The sequence below is a fragment of the Palaemon carinicauda genome, chromosome 36 (genome assembly GCF_036898095.1).
Source record: "Palaemon carinicauda isolate YSFRI2023 chromosome 36, ASM3689809v2, whole genome shotgun sequence".
Classification (NCBI taxonomy): domain Eukaryota; kingdom Metazoa; phylum Arthropoda; class Malacostraca; order Decapoda; family Palaemonidae; genus Palaemon; species Palaemon carinicauda.
The window spans coordinates 12,986,772-13,005,111 of NC_090760.1; the positions used below are offsets into that span (position 1 = coordinate 12,986,772).

The 18,340-nt window shown below is 42.5% G+C and overlaps 1 protein-coding gene across 1 annotated transcript in view; it reads left to right on the forward strand.

Moving 5' to 3' along the window:
• The window catches only part of LOC137628752 (protein Spindly-like), a 178,705-nt gene extending 161,252 nt beyond the window's left edge, over positions 1-17,453 (forward strand). The window contains exons 8-11 of the mRNA XM_068359936.1: positions 1,371-1,432; positions 11,500-11,690; positions 14,098-14,289; positions 17,229-17,453. Coding sequence (XP_068216037.1) covers positions 1,371-1,432; positions 11,500-11,690; positions 14,098-14,289; positions 17,229-17,419 — 636 coding nt within the window. The 3' untranslated portion in view covers positions 17,420-17,453. The remainder of the gene's footprint in view (positions 1-1,370; positions 1,433-11,499; positions 11,691-14,097; positions 14,290-17,228) is intronic.
• Positions 17,454-18,340: the final 887 nt, after the last annotated feature.

An 18,340-nucleotide genomic window follows, 5' to 3' on the forward strand; every position in this document is an offset into this window, starting at 1 on the left:
CTTTTCTTGACGTATTTTTTACTGAAAATGGATGCTGTATATTAATAATAAAAGAAACTACTAACTTACCAAGATAAAACAGTTCTATTTCTACAAGAAAATAGATTATATCCAAGGATTTTTGCTATTAGTGTACTATTTCAGAGATACTTGTGACGTCATCACAGTGAAAAAAACCACCGTTGTAAAGTCGAACCGTCATAAGTCGCATATGTCGTCAGTCGGCGACTACCTGTACATATCCATATGTAATAAGTCAAATTGGTTAGAAAAAGAACAAGGCATTTCCAATCAAAAGAAGGCCTAAATGTGAAAAAATAAAAGAACAAGTTAAAGAGAACTGTAATAGGCAGTAATAAGTTTTACGGATAACAATAAGAAAATATACAGTATATGTACAAAAACAGCTGCAAATAGTAAATGTGTCACAGGATTAGTGCACAGTATTATGAAATACCATTAAATCATCAACACGTAACTTTGGTAAGTAAAGTACTCCAATTCTTTGCATTTCATTTAACCCTTCTACCCCCAATGGACCTACTGGTACGTTTCACAAAACTCAACCCTTAACCCCCATGGACGTATTGGTACGTCCTTGCAAAAAACTGCCATTTGCATTTTTTTGCATGTTTTTGATAACTGTATGAGAAACTTCAGGCATTTTCCAAAAGAATGAGACCAACCTGACCTCTCTATGACGAATATTAGGGCTGTCTGCGCGATCTAAAAAAAAAATTATTGCAAAACGTGCTTGAAAATGGTAAATGCCTGGGGGTTTGGGGGTGGGAAAGTTCCAAATAGCCTTGGGGGTAAAAGGGTTAATAAATAAAAAAAAAACCTCATGCTTGATAGTGTACCATTATGTAACCTTGACAGAATGTGAATGTTTACATTTCGAAACGATTAGCTGTTATTCATTCCTGATGTGCAAACACTGAAATTTGTATTAGAAGTTCTTTGTTGAGTTATAGCCAAAAAGGATAACATAATTTGAAGTCAAAAGCATTATTATTTTTGTTAAAAAAGGAAAGAATGACTAAGCAATTTTATAAATATACAAAACGGAGAAAGTATTCATTTACTGATAAAATAATAACTATATATTACGTTTCGTTCATGGTATTATTTCTAGATAATGAAGGAATAAAAAACAATACTAAGTTTTGTAGAATCTACAGATAGATTTTCAAATAACCTAGTCTGAATAAGAAAATCTTGTGGTTGAAGATACTGTACCACTAAATTTTGTCAAAATACATCCTGTGTATGTAGGTTTTATATGCTTATCATATGCCATTATTCATTATTCCAGTGTTGAATTATTTGTAACAATAGTGTTCATAAATGTAATTCATTAATATTTTCAGGTTGAGCCATCTGATGATCAACATATGGCTACATTTTTTAAGAATATGTATACAGAGGAACAGTAAGTAATGTATAAATACTTAAATTTTTATTCTTATACTGTACAGTAGAAATATGTGTGGGGGGTTAATATTGGGAAGGATTTTGTAAAAAGAAGTATTGTGATGAAATCATGATGGGCAAGTGGTAATACATTACAGCCAAAATTAAAAATGGTAGGGGCATTATATTCTTCTACTGTACCCACTTTTTTACTAAATGCCTTCCATCTTGTTGTCCAGCCTCTTTTAACTTTTAGTTTATAATTTAATGGCTGGGTTTTCCCCTGTTTGCACTTGGGCACTGAATGGCATCAGAGGCTCCAATGCCTGACTATGTAATCCAAATTTATAAATCCAAAGGCAAGAACCTGTGTGTGCATTATTATTATTATTATTATCTGCTAAGCTACAACCCTAGTTGGAAAAGCAAGATGCTATAAGCCCAAGGGCTCCAACAGGGAAAAATAACCCTGTGAGGAAAGGAAATAAGGAAATAAATAAATGATATAAGAAGTAATGAACAATTAAAATAAAATTTGTTCCGTAACTGGAATACAAACCACGCTATTTGATAGGGGTATTACTTTCGGTGTAGCTGAAATGACGAGCCATTAAAATTTATCGAGAGTTTACTACCCACACCACTAGTTAGCGGGGGTAGGGGAGGGTAGCTTGCTCCCCCCCCCCCCTCACACACACCTGTGCTTGAACTCACTTTGCTCTCGGCTCAGATGGTAGTTGGACGTGTCTGCTGTCATTCTCGCCACTCATTGGTAGCCATTAATGCTTTTTTTGCTTTTTCTTTTTGACAGGTTTGTGTGTGAAGTTGGCCTCTGCTATTATGCGCACCTGCCCTGGATTACCCGACCGCCCCTGCGGAACATTCATGTCGGCGGTCGAGACAGACCCTCACACCCTTTGCCCTTACTGTAGAGGTCAACGGTGTGATAGTGATAATAAGTGTAGTGAGTGCAGGGAGTGGTCTACCTCCCAGTGGGAGAGGTTTTCACGGCGACGTAGGAAGAAGTCCAGACGGAATATTTCTCCTTCGAAGGTTTCTTTGAAAGGAGAAAAACCCAAGGACTCTTCTTCCGTTGCTCAAACCTCCTCCGAAGCTCCCACTCGGTCAGTCTCTTTCGAGAGGCCGTCGAGTGGTAGCGTAGACCGTTGTACTGTTTTCCAAGCTCGGGGTTCGAGAGATGGCGTTGCCTCCCCTTGCGAGGCAGCACCACCTCTCCCCCCGGGGGAGGATGTGTCACTGATCCATCTTTTACAGCTTTGGTCTTCCTTGGAGCTCGAGGGTTCGCCCTCTAAGGAAGTCTTACTTGACTACATCCGATTGGGTGCCGCTGTCAAGCAATCGCCGACTCCGGCAGAGGTTGATTCTCTGTTGATTGTCGACGTTGTGGTGTCAGAGGTATCCAATGCGGTATCTCCTAATACCTCTGCCTCTTCAAACCCCGCAGTAGCTGAAGGCTGAGTTTCTCCCGTTCCTGTTCAACCAACGAGGGAGAAACTAAGTCCAACAGTCTCTCCTGCTAGTGTTTTTCCCCCTCGGGGGAGTTCACTTACAGAGACTCCTCTTCGGAGGACTGCAGAAGGGCAGCATGCTGATCCAACGGCCCCCAGAAGGCGTATCCGTCGCAAGGCTCGCCTTCCTCTTCGCCAGAGAGGCCTTCCTTCACCTGCGGTGAGGAGGCGCCTCTTTGGTTCTACATCTTCGTTGCAGTCCACCGCAGAGGAGCCTCTTCAGCGATCACCGACTGTTCCTGCTTTGGTCATGGACCTCTCAGCGGATCGTTCGCGATCCCCTTCGGTGGAAGGTCGTCCTTTCAAAGGACATGTCGACCTTCCACCCGTCAGACCTGTCGACCTGCCGTCACCGTTCCTGAGTATTGATGTGCGCTACGCGCCGACGAAACCTGACCTTCGCGCTCGTCAGGCATCTAACCTTAATACGGGGCATCAAGGGCGTATGCACCGACGCGCGCATACCTCCCTCACGCGCTATGCTAACAATGAGCATACACGCCCATGTTCTCCTGCGCGCCAGGCTTTACCTGAGCTAGCGCGCCCACGCCCAGGTTCTCCTGCGCGCCAGGCTTTACCTGAGCTAGCGCGCCCACGCCCAGCTACGCGTCATCCCTCACCTGCGCGCCATCAACTTCCTGCATGCCAGCAACCTCCTGCGCGCCAGCGCTCTCCTATGCGTCAGCGCTCTCCTGTACGCCAGCGTTCTCCTGCACGTCAGTGATCTGCCGCGCGCCAGCGCCCACGAGCAGCAATCATCTCTCCTGCGCGCCCACGATCTTCGGATCTGGGCGCTGTTGGGAAGTCGATTTTGACTTCTCCCACGCGCCAGCGCTCGCCGACACGCGCAGTCTCCTGCACGCGCCCACGAGGATACGTGCCCGCGCCCATCCTCTCTTGCAGTTGCGCGCCAACATTCTGACGCGCGCCCACGAGCACAGGCTTCAACTGCGTGCCTGCGCTCCAGGGGTATCTCTCCTGCGCGCGCGTGCCCCCGTGTTCAACGCCCTGATCCTGCGCAAACATTCTCCCCTGCGCGCGCCATCAGTCTCCTGCACGCTCTCCTGTGCACCCACAGTCTCCCACGCGCGCTCCTACGCTCCATCAGTCTCCCGCGCGCCCTCGCAGTTGCCCACACGCGCATCAGCAGTCTCCCGCACGCGCATGAGCAGTCTCCCGCACGCGCATGTGACCCCTGGTATTCTCCATCGCGCAATCACCATTACGCGCCCCCGCGCAAGCACCATAACGTGCCCCCGCGCGAGCCCCATAACGCGCCCCCGTGCGCGAGGCTGCCGGACAACGCACGGCAAGGTCGCCAACGCCGCATTCCCCTCCCCACAAACGCATAGCGCGTATTGCGGCGGAAGGGAAACATCCAGAGGGGTCCAGGATCCCTATTCCTTTTCAGGCGAACCCACCTATGGGAACTCCTCCTAGGGATTCTTCTATCCCTGTCCCTTCAGAGGGAGTGTCTGACAGCACGTCTGTCAGTCAACAACCTTGGTTCGGTGCACTGATCAGAGCAGTTACGCAGGCGTTCAAGCCTGTTCTCTCTGAATTAGGTCACAGATCCTTGGCTGTTTCTACTCCTCTGAAGAGAAAAAGAGGAGTTTCAGACGCGGTAACTTCTCCAAGGGCTAAGTTGACTCCACGCAAGCCGTTGAGGCAGGTTCCTTCACCCCCCCAGACTTTCTCTCCTTCCCTGTCGGACGAGTACTTCCCGTCCTCAGGGGAATCACGTGAGGTGAGACGTTCCCCCAATGAGGGAAACCCCTCCTCGCACTGAGAAGTCTTCCCAAGTAGGGGCTGGAAAGAACTTGCCACCTTCTATGTTGGAGTCCTACATCCTTCCCAGGAAGGAGTCGAAGGACTCGAAGACTTTATCGAAGTCCTTTACAAGACCTAGGACGGAGCCAACTAGCCACTCTGAGAATGTCCACGACTCTCCCCAAGAAGAGCCTTTGGGGACAGGAGACTTCGCTGCAAGTCCAACGTCAGGAGAACAGCAAGAGTCAGAGCATGCGTTTTGGCAAGTTCTGACTCTAATGAGAGCTCTCAATGGGTTTGCCGACCCAGAGATCCCTCCTCGAGAGGGCAAGGACACGGTTTTGGACCGCGTATTCGGTACTCAGAAACCCTCTAAGGCCAGTGCGGCTCTGCCCTGGTCTCAGGGGGTTAAGAGTACCAGGGACAAGATCGCTGTACAGCTCCGAGTTGTCCTCCTCCAACCGTTCCAGTGCCGGCAACAAGCTTCTCCCACCTCCTTGCGTACAGCAAAGGAGGTACTTTGAGATCTTGGAGGAGCCTTGTTTAGCTCTCCACCATTCGTTGGAAGAGCTTACCAGGGGAGTCCCTCTTGAGAGACTCTCCAACCGGCAGATCTCGTTCTCGGCAACCGAGCTCCTTAACCAGGAGAAGGTTGCGAAGTGTGCTATGCAAGCCACGGTTGATAACTGGTTAGGGACCTTAGGTATCCTGATACGCTCTGAGGATTTCTCCAAAGAACGTACCAGGAAAGCTATGGAGACGTTCCTTCTCTCAGGCACTCGCACGATCAAGTTTCTGGCCCACCAAGTCTCGAACTTTTGGGCAAACACCATCCTGAAACGTCGGGATGCGGTGGCTGAGAGATTCCATCAGAAGGTCCCTAGCACTGAGATCAATAGGCTCAGGCATTCTTCCTTAGAAGGAACGATCCTGTTTGAGCCTAAGGATGTGGAACAGGCCGCTGAGAGGTGGAGGAAGTCTCACCAAGACTCCCTCCTTCATAGGGCTTTGACATCTAAGCCCTATAAGCCTCCAGCACCCCAGCAGTCCCGTCCGACCAAGACCGCAAAACCAATAGCAGCAGCGAAGATAGTGGTGTCTAAGCTCTTTCCTGTCAAGGATAGGAAAGGCAAAAAGTCCTCCAGAGGAGGTAAGAATCCTAGAGGGAGCAGCCGAGGCCGCAAACGCTAGGATTGGCAGTCTCCCTGCATGTCCACCAGTGGGGGGATGCCTACAAAGTTGCGCAGACAGGTGGCAGCAACTCGGGGCCGATTCCTGGACGATTTCTGTAATCTGTCAGGGATATCGCGTCCCGTTCACAACATCTCTACCTCCCCTGATGACGAATCCAGTGTCATTGAGCTCCCTTGCCATGGGATCAGCAAGGGGGCAAACCCTTCGGGCAGAAGTCCAAACCCTGTTGAAGAAGGGCGCTCTCCAAGAGGTCGTCGACGGGTCTCCAGGCTTCTTCAGTCGACTCTTTCTTGTAAAGAAGTCATCTGGAGGCTGGAGACCAGTCATCGACCTCTCAGCCCTGAACAAGTTTGTCAAACAAACTCCGTTCAGCATGGAGACGGCAGACACAGTCAGACTAGCAGTGAGACAGCAAGACTTCATGTGTACACTGGATCTGAAGGACGTGAACTTCCAGATCCCAGTCCATCCGTCTTCAAGGAAGTACTTAAGATTCAGCCTAGACAACAAAGAGTACCAGTTCAAGGTGCTGTGCTTCGGTCTCTCCACAGCACCACAGGTTTTCACCAGAGTGTTCACCCTAATATCTTCGTGGGCACACAGGATCGGCATCCGTCTCCTTCGTTATCTGGACGACTGGTTGATCCTAGCAGACTCGGTGTCATCCCTTCTTTAACACCGGGACAAACTTCTGGGACTTTGCCAGGATCTGGGGATCATGGTAAATCTCGAGAAGTCCTCTCTGCTTCCCACTCAAAGACTGGTATATCTATGCATGGTTATAGACACCAATCTCCACAAAGCCTTCCCATCAGACGACAGGATAGCAAGGCTGAGGAAGGTCGCAAGCCATTTTCTCAGATGAGAAGAACTTCCAGCCCAATCGTGGTTACGTCTCGGTCACCTTTCATCATTGGCTCGTCTAGTTCCCAATGGTCGCCTCAGGATGAGATCCCTCCAGTGGCAACTCAAGTCCCGGTGGAATCAAGGTTACGATTCCCCGAACGTCCTGATCCCTACGGGACCTGCGAAACTGACGGACCTCCAGTGGTGGGTGACAGACGAGAACCTACGAAAAGGAGTGGATCTTCTCGTCCTCCCCCCGGATTTGATGCTGTTTTCGGACGCTTCAAAGAAAGGGTTGGTGGCTCACGTACTGCACCACACGACCTCAGGCCTGTGGTCAGAATCAGAAAAGTATCTCCATATAAATCTCCTAGAGATGAAGGCCGTCTTCCTGGCCCTTCAACAGTTCCAACAATACCTGGCGGGTCACTCTGTGGTGGTGATGAGCGACAACACCACAGTAGTGGCTTACATCAACAAACAAGGAGGTACCTTTTCGCAGCAGCTATCCCATCTAGCAGTAGAGATACTGAGATGGGCCGAAATCCACTCGATACCACTATCGGCACGCCTCATTCCAGGCAAAAGGAATGTGCTTGCCGACAATCTGAGCAGAGCGTCTCAGATAGTGAGTACCGAGTGGTCTTTAGATCATCTAATAGCCAACAAAGTCATGACTTTGTGGGGTTCTCCGACTGTGGATCTGTTCGCAACAGCCTTGAACTTCAAGCTCCGCTGTACTGCTCCCCAGTCCCAGACCCCAAGGCTCACTGGCAAGATGCTCTCCAACAACGGTGGGACAACATCGACGTTTACGCCTTTCCCCCGTTCTGTCTGATGAGGAGGGTGCTCAACAAGACCAGAACATCAGTCAATCTTTCAATGACCCTCATAGCTCCGCTATGGCATCACGCGGAATGGTTCCCGGACCTTCTGCAACTCTTAACGGAGCTACCGAGAAAACTCCCTCCACGGCACAATCTGCTCAAACAACCACATGCCAACATCTTCCACAAAGCCGTAGCTTCGCTACGACTTCACGCCTGGAGACTATCCAGCATCTCCTCTCTGAGAGAGGATTTTTGCAGCAAGTTGCTGTCAGGATGTCTGGACATCTGTGAAAGTCATCCGCAGCAGTCTACCATGCAAAGTGGAAAGTCTTCTGTGGTTGGTGTCGTGGAAGGGGTATCTCTCCACTCGATGCCACTATTTCAACAATAGCGGAGTTCCTCGTGTATTTGCGGGAAGAAAAGCGCCTTTCAATCTCAGCAGTCAAATGCTAGCGCTCAGCCTTAAGTCTAGCTTTCTGGCTGAAAGGAATGGACATTTCTTCATCTCTAGAACTTTCTCTACTCATACGTAGTTATGAACTTACCTGCCCTCAGTCGGAAGTGAGACCTTCTCCATGGAACGTGGTTCGAGTTCTCAGGTCTCTTAAGAGACCTCCCTATGAACCATTACGCCAGGCATCAGATCGCTACCTAACCTGGAAGACGGTGTTCCTGCTAGCTTTGGCTTCGGCCAAGCGTGTTAGTGAACTTCATGGTCTCTCGTATGACATCACCCATTCAAGGGGATGGGGGGACGTAACGTTGAGCTTCTTCCCTGAGTTTATTGCTAAGACTCAGAATCCTGGAGTAGCGGATCCTCGGTTCGACTCCTTCCGGATTTCTAGTCTCCGTTCTGTAACAGATGACTCAGACCATCTCTTACTATGCCCAGTAATGAGTTTGAGGCTATACCTTAAAAGAACAGCTGCAGTCCGTCCTTGTGTGCCAGCATTATTCGTCAGCACAGGGAGAACTAAGAGGAGGGTCACCAAAAACACCATCTCTGCATGGATTCGCAGGGTAATTCATCTGGCCTTGAATCCAGATCCTTCTCCGTCACGTCACCATAGAGCACATGATGTCAGGGGCATAGCTACGTCCCTGGCCTTCAAAAGAAATTTCTCTGTGAAGCAGGTCCTTCAAGCGGGGGTGTAAAAGCGTCAGACAACGTTCACAGCCCACTACCTGCAAGACGTGACCCACAGGAGGCTCTAAATGTTCTCTATCGGCCCTGTGGTGGCTGCACAACAGCTGGTTTAAAACCTCAAGCTCCTTATTGGACAAGTAGCAGAGGGTTGAGGGCATTGTTACCCTATTTTAGTCTGCATGAATAAAAAGGTTTGACTGGCCCTTATTCTTTCCTTCATCATCCCCTCTCTAGGGGAAAGCAGCCTCCTGGGTTCTCTGCATAGCTGACCTCAAACCACTGCAGGTAAACCATGCTCCCTTGTGTCCCTAGTATTAAGTTAATACTGTTACGTCCCCATACCCTGATGAGGTGGTATTGGGAAAGTCCTAGTCTACAAGTTTCCATCTAAAGAACTTCAGAACAACTTCCTGGGACGAGTCACACTTCTTCATACCTTCACACACAGCTTGCGTAGGCCGCAGTCCTTGCGTAGCAAGGTTCTAGCGAGGTGCAGGGACTCCTTATTTCTTGGGTGCTGACACACTCAAATAACGAGTCCCCGGGCAAAGCCAAAAGCCAGTACTGGCTGGGACGTCCACCCTTCCTAATGGGTGAGTCACCCCTATTAAATAGCGTGGTTTGTATTCCAGTTGCGGAACAAATGACAAATTCGTAGATAATTTGTATTTTTCCTAACTATACAAACCTTAGCTATTTAACCAAACTTGCCCGCCAGCCCTATCCCCCTTGAAGTCCTACCTCCAAGCAAAGTGAGTTCAAGCACAGGTGTGTGTGAGGGTGGGGTGGTAGCAAGCTACCCTCCCCTACTCCTGCTAACTAGCGGTGTGGGTAGTAAACCCTCGTTAAATTTTAATGGCTCTTCATTTCAGCTACGCCGAAAGTAATACCCCTGTTAAATAGCTAAGGTTTGTATAGTTAGGAAAAATACAAATTATCTACGAATTTGTCACTTTGTTAATATTTCTTCAATTCCATCCATCCAGCGTTTATGTGGTCTTCCTCTCGATCTCCTTCTGTCAGGTGTCCAGTTCCATCTTTTCTTTGCTATTCTGTTTGGATCCATTCTCCTCACATGACTTAGCCATCTCAGCTGTCCCTTCTCAATCTTGCTCATCATAGGGGCTACTCCAACTGTTCTTACATCTTAATTTTTTATTCTTTCCATTGTTTTATGCAATATAATTCTAAGGGTTTCAATTTTTGAGGCTTGGGACCCTACTTCTGTCTCTTCTTGTCAGTGTCCAGCTGTCTGATCCATTATTAGTGTTAGCAAACCCTCAAATATAGCTTGCTTTACTTCTTCAGGTACATCTGTATCTCTCATTATTGGATAGAGAACTCCTGTGCATTTATTATATTTTTTTTTATTCTTTCACTTATTTCTTCCTTGCGTTTATTTCCTTTTCTGTGAAATCATATCCTAGATATTTGAATGAGTCTGTGTCCTTTATTACACTGCCCCTTATCATAATATTTTGTTGGTGCTGTTGATTCCTTAGAGATTGTTAATATTTCTGATTTTGCAACATTCATCGTCAGTTCCCCTTCCATTAAATAATTTTTTAAGCATGATTAACCTCTTTCCAATTCTTCCTAGTCACATGTCCAAAATGCTATTCAAGGTAAAACCAACAAAAAGAATACTGTAATCTTAAATTTACCAACCATGTCGACACTAATAATAGTTAAAAGGACAATTAGGTTGATACAGATGTATAAAACATTAAAAAACAGAAAGTAAATAGGTAAATATGCTGGATCCATATTTATGATCTCATCATCATTATTGTTTTTACTTATTTTTCCAGTGTATAGTGAGATGGGAATGTTGTTTCTGCTCTCTTTTATCTTTGAAGTCCTATTTGATTCGGGTCTTTGTCTAAGCCTCATTCTGATAATTTTTTGGGTTTTCTGCTTGTCTTTGTTCTGCTACAAGATTGCTGATTTCATAAATAACCATTTTCATCAAATGCCAAACTATATCAGCTTATATTCCATTTTCTGGGCACCATGTTTCTTAGCAACTTCATTCTTATGATCTTCCTAATGCACTGGCCATAGGGCTCTGTATTTTGTAGTCACAATTGTTTAAGATTTTCTCCATTTTCTTAGTAAGTAACCACATGGCTTTGATACATTTCAAGTTATTGCCCAGCTTTGTGGTTGTCGATTCATTTTATTTACTACTAGTCTTTCAAGTCTAGGAATCTTCCCACTTCCTAATCTGATGCTATTCCGTCTTACTGCCCTCTTAATGCCTTTCCTAACTATCTAATGTTGTTAAGGTAACTACAAGTGTTCTCTCTCCTTATTACAGTCCTCAGGTCTCTCTTGTATTTTATTCTTCTTAAACATTTTAGGCATTTATATTGGATACAAATGTTTTGTAATTTATGTTGGTAACAAGTTATTGATGTATTTGAGATTTATGTGGAGCAGCAAAGGAGAAAATGAAATGGAATTAAGAAGGCAACATTTTTCAATTATCCACCTTGAAATTTTTTCTTATCACATCCAACAAGCAATTGGATAAAAAGCAGGAAAATTATGAATGTAAGTACAAAGTAATTTGCAATTAGAATTTATGGAATGGTTGTACTGTATATGTAGGTTGTGGTACAGCTCAAGTTTGGGGAGCAGGATTTTGTTGGGTTACTACCTTATGTGTAGTAAGTAAATCAGGCTCTCAATAGGATAATAAATTAGTATACCCTATTAACCAACTCTCTAAAGTTTAAATTTTTTTGTCATGTTTCTTATTCTACAGGAAGAAAGTGGAGGAGCTTGAGGAAGCTCTCAGAGGTGCTCAGTTTAATAAGGTGGCTTTGAGTGATCGTATCCTTCAGTTGCAGCGAAAGCTTCGTCAATCAGAAGCAGTGAGAGATGCTACCAATTCAAAGTTGATTACGTTACAAGTTAAATTTGATGAATTAGCTGCAAAAAAAGGCGAGAGTGTTTGTAAGTTCATGATACAACCTTCTTTAAACATTTTTTTTTGCAATATTATCTAGCATTAATTTAAAATTGAGGATAAACTAATGTGCAGGCTGAATTTTTCTGCTTTGTCTAAATTATCCACAGTTAATACTTGGATAAATTTTCTTTGTATGTTATGAAATTAGTTTTTTTACCTGTAATCCACAGCAATGAATTGTGGTGTTTTTTTCCTCTATATTATCTTGGATAGATTTAAGGTAATTTATACTTTTCACTGTAAGTGCATTAGTCTTAACAATTTGTAAATTATAATCTTTTACAGTATAATGTACATTCAAGCTTGGTAGGTTACTTCAAGTACAGTATAGTATATGATTTGTTTGTTCCTACGCTTATACAAACCTATTGCCCTTTAAAATAGAAAACATGTCTTCAGCGGTGTTGGATCGGGCACTCGATTTGTTAACGATGTAGTTTACAACAGATTATGACTGCAGGTAAGGAGAGCCCCCTAGTACAATCTTAACAATCGTTAGTTTCTTTTAATCTCTATACTAAAGTGTTCCGACAACGATAATTGAAATATGGGAAATGAATGTAAAAACCTCGAACAAAAAACACAAAATGTTTATTCACAAAATTTACAAAGAAAATCAATGTTGCTTCTTCGATTAACTGATAAATCAAATCAATCCAAAATATCAATAGATCAGGGAGAACAGTCAAGAAAATTGAACAATCCTTTTCGGTAATTTTCTGCCGTTGCTGAGATGATAGGCTTTAAGCCTGAGAGCTTCTCAGAAGGGTAGCTGTAGCTCAGTTAGATCTGGCACGATAACTTTGGATTCAAAGATGTTACAGAAGGGACATCAGAAGTTATCTCCAAGAATACGGTGATAGTATAAAAGGAAGACCAAGACACAGGCAGTGTTGGCTGCTATTTGTCACAAGCAGGAAAGGCTGGCATCTTCAATTCATCGCTTCTCAACCATAGCAAGATTTTAGAGATTGGCGTTTGTCATCTGAAGGTAATGTTGGAAACTGGCTCTGTCTGACTTCTGGTCATCTTTTCATGCCCTTATCTTGTCAGGACTTGGTTACTCTCTCGTCCTATCTCCTTTGGGCAGTATCTTCTTGAAGTTTATACTGTATACCCATGTATGGCGGAGCTTATTTCGATGGTACGTCATCATTTCCGTATAAGACATTTTTTGGTATTCTGTATCCTGATTGGTTTCCTTAAAAACACCCACTTTGGTCACACCGTAGAAGCTTTTAGAACAAATTTCGGGTACAATCTGGACCTCATGTTATGCCTTAACAAAAGCATGGGCACATGTTGACCAGTGATGACACTTTCCATAAACAAGAATATCCTCGAGGCTTGGTTTCTAAAAGATACTGACTCCTCAAATTAATATGTTGACTTCTTTGTCCAAACTAGACATTGAGGCTCTGTTTATTTCCAAAATGCTGACGACGTAAGGTGAGGATATCATTGACTAAACACCAGTCAAATTTAATCTCGCTACTCACAATTTGAGAATAAAAGCATATGTCTTTTAATATATTCCTTCAATATTATTGCGTCTACCCATGACAATCCCCCCACCTGTCTGGAGCTTTACACATTTGCTTTTAAACAGGAAGTGAATGCGGGCTGTTGTCTGTGATTATGAATATGAAACAAGAAATTTGTATTTGCCACGGAAAGGGGTCCCCCATTCCAGTCAGATTTTGGCAAAACCTGCTGTAAAGGGCATGATTGTTCAGTCATCCTTGTGTGCTGAGTGTAGGTTGTGACCTTCTGTGCAGTGGCAGACGTATACCTTAAAGGCTATCTCACTGAGTACAGCAGATACCCCTGCCCATGTGCACATACCTGGGAAGGATGCTTGAGGAGCATGACTGAGAAACTGAAGAGAAAACAAATCTGTCGCATCAGTTACCAGTTACCGCCAGAATTTCCATTCCTTTACTAAGGGCATATGTTTATTGAAGGGAGAAAAAATGGGAAAATTTTGAAATTCTACAGGTAAAGGTCGATTAAAGCAGGCTTCTGAAGAAGTAATGTGAATATCAGGCGAGTATAGAAATAAGAATTTTTATTGATAAAATTTTTTTAGTGGAATCCTTTGCAGTTTAAGTTCCCACCTCAATCCTCCCTCTCAGTCCTAAGGCGAAAGTTAAAAGTACAGATAAAGCGCTTCCGACAGGTGGGGATGGCCCCGGGGCTCCTTGCGCCACGCTCACCACAAATCGTTAACTACTCCATTAACGAATTCCACGACCGATCTAGTTCCTCTGAAGACATGTTCCCTATTTTAAAAGACTCAGGTTTGTATACCTTGGAAAAATAAAACTTATAATTTATTTTGAAATTATTTCTCATCCGCTAATTGAAAAATATTTTTCATCACTTTCACAGCAAATACTTCAAAGAGTGTTAAGCAGGTTACTGAGAAGATCCCAGGATTTGAAAGCGTAAAAAAAGAGATTAGAAAAGAAGAAAATGGAAGTGAGATGGATTCAAGAATTCCATTCATGGAGAGACAGAACATGATCAGCCCTTTACCTGAGGATAATGTACTGATAAAGGAAGAATCCTGTCCTGCTAAAAGTAAGTTTTTTTTTCACATATAAAAGTTTTTCAAAATATCTGAAAGGTATACAGTAACTGTATATAGGCTGGGAGGAACATAGAGAGTAGAGGTCCCCTTTTTTGTTTTTGTTTCATTTGTTGATGTCGGCTACCCCCCAAAATTGGGGGAAGTGCCTTGGTATATGTATGTATGTATGTATAACTGTATATGAGTCCAGGATGTCTTTGCAATGTGTTGAAGTAAAGAGGAACAAATTTATCTGATTTCACTTAGTAAATTTATATAAGGTATTCTCACCCTTATTACATTTTTCAGTAATTTTTCAAGCAATTTTATTTTTATTAGTATTTGTCATTGCCAACAATGAAAAAATAACCTTGATAAGAATTTGTGTAAAATAAGGCTGATTGTAATGTCGAGGTCAGTATTTATAGAAAACTCATCATCATCTCCTTTGCCTATTGATGCAAAGGGCCTCAAATTGCTGTATAAAATTAAAAGAAACTAATTGTACTTTTCTAGATAAACCAATTAATACACTAGATTTTATTGTATCTATGAGCCTCTCTTGATGTTTACATTGTTACTCTGTCAAAGCTGTTATATCGATGTTTGCCCCTAAAATTAAAAAAAAGATTCCTGTTTCCTTTCTTCCAATAGATGAGCCTTTAGTAAGGAAGAGATAATCTAGCAGCTAATCTTAATAACAATGGCTTGGCCTTTGTCTTCAGCTTCTGTGCTGCCTTCATTACAGTTCTCAAGACTTTTGAATCAAGGTAGGGGGCTGGGGAGGTGTAGGGGTGAGGGGAGGATAGTCATAGTAGAGGCAGCAGTTAGGTGTAGGTCGGCACCTCGGTGTTCCAGGGGATGTTGAAGGAGAGGTCTAACTGGTGAGGGACCTATGGTTGTGGTTCTATTACGCCCCAGTAACTATACTGACGCTTCTTGAGTGAGTGAGCTGGGTTTATTCCTGGCATTTCATGCATCCTTTTTTTCTCTGGTATATTTAGCAATATTTATGCCTTAGAAATAAATTTCACGGAGCGACACAGGTTGAGCCCAGAAATAGATTTTTCCTTCGTCAAAATCCCTTTTTAGTGCTTTTAGAGATTTCTTCTGGCTGTGTTAGTAGTTACTACTTAAATTATTCTAGGGAATTGTTTCTGGGTGATCATGATCCCTGTTTTCTTTTTGTCTTTTGACACCAGTATTGTGATTTTGAATTTTTGACACCATTATTGTGATCTAGATAACTTATTAGGAGTGCAAAGGCCTCACTGTTCCTCTTAGGGAAAAATTATGTTTCTTTATTCACTTGGGAATTAATGAGACTGTTCCTCAAATGCCACAAGTAGTACAAAGTACCCTTGATATGGATGACTTTGCAATATAAAAGTATTAAAATAATCTATCATTTGCAGAGAATTCTTTATAACGTCGGAAAATACAAGTGTGTACTGTAGTGCGTCTGTTAGGTTCAGGGTTTCTGCAAAATAAACTTGAGTATTTTACATAAATCTGAAATTAAGCGATACTAATATTTGATAACTACCTCAATTGGAAAACACATATTTTGTTGAAAATCTAAATGTAATAATGCTCTTAATTTGATACTGTAATGGAATGGGGTCAAGGTCAACTTTATTAATGATCTTTTAATCCTTAGTTATCCAGGGTAGATTATGGTAGCCATTGTGGATCAGGATCTGAAGCTATTCTGAAGTCTTTGGATCCAATACACACTTGTAGCCTGAGACTTTGTTCTATGTGAAAGTGGGGGAGCCACCATAGTCCATACATCAAGGTTTGGTAACACAGCAAAGTGCCTTGAAGATCCTATCCACCTAAACTCCAGCAACATAGCTTTTCAACCAAAGTGGTGTATTTATAAACAATCATGAACCTCCATTCCCAATTAGAACAAATAGGTTACTAGAAATCACAGAAATACAATTATATACTAACACATTTTTTATCTAACAAAAACTTCCACTTATATTCCATGTCACAATAAATATGCCTTGGAATATATTCAGGGAAAAGGATATTTCTATTCTATATTTATGCTATACTGTATATACTTTGGCTCTAAATCTTCAATGGATGCTTGGTTATTCAGCAGTTTCTTCTGACAAAACAAGTCTGTTCCAATTACCTACTGAAGTATCAGTATTTACATCTCAACTGTCAGTTATTCAAGTAATTAACATTGTGAAAATTATTGAAGATAAAATGAATCTTGGATTTGTCATTCATTCTTATTTGAGAAGTGCCATAGAAGACCTCAAAGGGTACTGGTATTGCATAGAGAAAGTTGAAGAAATTCAATTTTCAGGGGTTAAATTTTGAAATAGCTATGTATTGGATTCCTTTCCATATTGGAATTGTTGGTAATGAAAAAGCAGATAATGCTGCTAAATCAGCAATCAATTTCCCACGACTTTACATTAAATTCCCATTAATGGTTATGTAACTACAATAAAACATTTCTTAATAACTAAATTATAAACTTTGTGGAATAATGAACCAGAAAACATATTAAAACAAACCAATTTTTTTTACATGAAGCTTCATCTGTGGTGGATAACGGGGTAGGGTGGGCTGTGGCACCCTAGCAGTACCAGCTGAACTCGGTTGAGTCCCTTGTCAGGCTGGGAGGAACGTAGAGAGTAGAGGTCCCCCTTTTGTTTTGTTTCATTTGTTGATGTCGGCTACCCCCCAAAATATGGGGAAGTGCCTTGGTATATGTATGTATGTACTAGAGACCTGAGAGTATTAGAAGGAAATATATCAGATTTTTTTTTTAGTATTAGGGACAAACCTCGATAAACTGAGCTTTGAGAGTGAGGCATTATGAACAGCAGGTGAGTATAGAAATAACAGATAAATTTTTTTTTTTACTTTTGATCCTTGTAGGTGTTTGTTCTTGATGATTTGCTATCACATGATTTTGCAGATGTTGTAAACAAAGAAGATACAAATAATCCAGCAGCAGTGAATGGAGATCAGGAGAATCCACCCATTATGTGTAGTTATGATAAGAAAAAGAAAGTCAAGAAATCTGTTCGTATGACTGAAACGGTAGAAGTTCAAGAAGGTGACGGAGAGGTAAGTCATGATTTTTTTATATTTAGAGTTTTGCGCTAAAGGTAATAGGTTTATTCTAGTAATTTGCTTCCAAAGAGAATAAGTAGAGATAAAGTGTCCATGTGATCATTATGGAAATGTATGGGTGAACTCAGTACCAAGCTTTGAATGTGACATATGGTGTAACAAAATGCTCAAGATTGCTAAGTATTTATTGAGTAAATTTTCAGTGACATGCATGTATTATAAGGAGAAGTTGGGAAGAGAGGGCAGTGGAAAACCATATTATTACAAATGGGAAGGACTTACAAAAATAGAATTACTGATACTATAGGGACACCATGGACTGAAGCACAAGATGACAAGGCAGTAAAAAAGAGAGTAGCTGCAGCATATGTGAAATTGAGCAAAATTGCTGGAAAATTAAAAATGTTCATTAATGAATAAAGCCAAGGTATGATGGTTTACAGTACTTCTTTACATCTTAAGTAGGCAAAGACACAGAAAGTGGAGAAGAAATGTCAGAGTATGGAACATTAAGATTCAGGGTTCAAGTACAGCGGGAATATTGTATCATGAAAGATGAAGTGGCAGCGATGTGATATCCACAGGTCATTAATTTGATTGAGATCTCTAAGATTGAGAAGGTTTGAATATGTGAGAGAAGAGATGAAAAACGATTGGTATAAAAGCACTTTGTAGGAAGAACCACGAATTAAGGGCAAAGGAAACAGGCAAAGACCAAAACCTGATAGTATGTAGGCCAGGAAGAAGTTCAATTTAAAGGAAAGTTTAGAGAACTCATTTCACTTCTAGCCCCATAAAGAAGAAAGTTGATGTATAATTGCTCATGTAGATGATTATGAGGCACCTGATGAAGATGATACTGGATAAATTAAACCACAAAATAGATAAAGTTTGTACGGTACTGTTGTTGTTGTTGTTATTATTATTATTATTGTTGTTGGTGTTGTTATTATT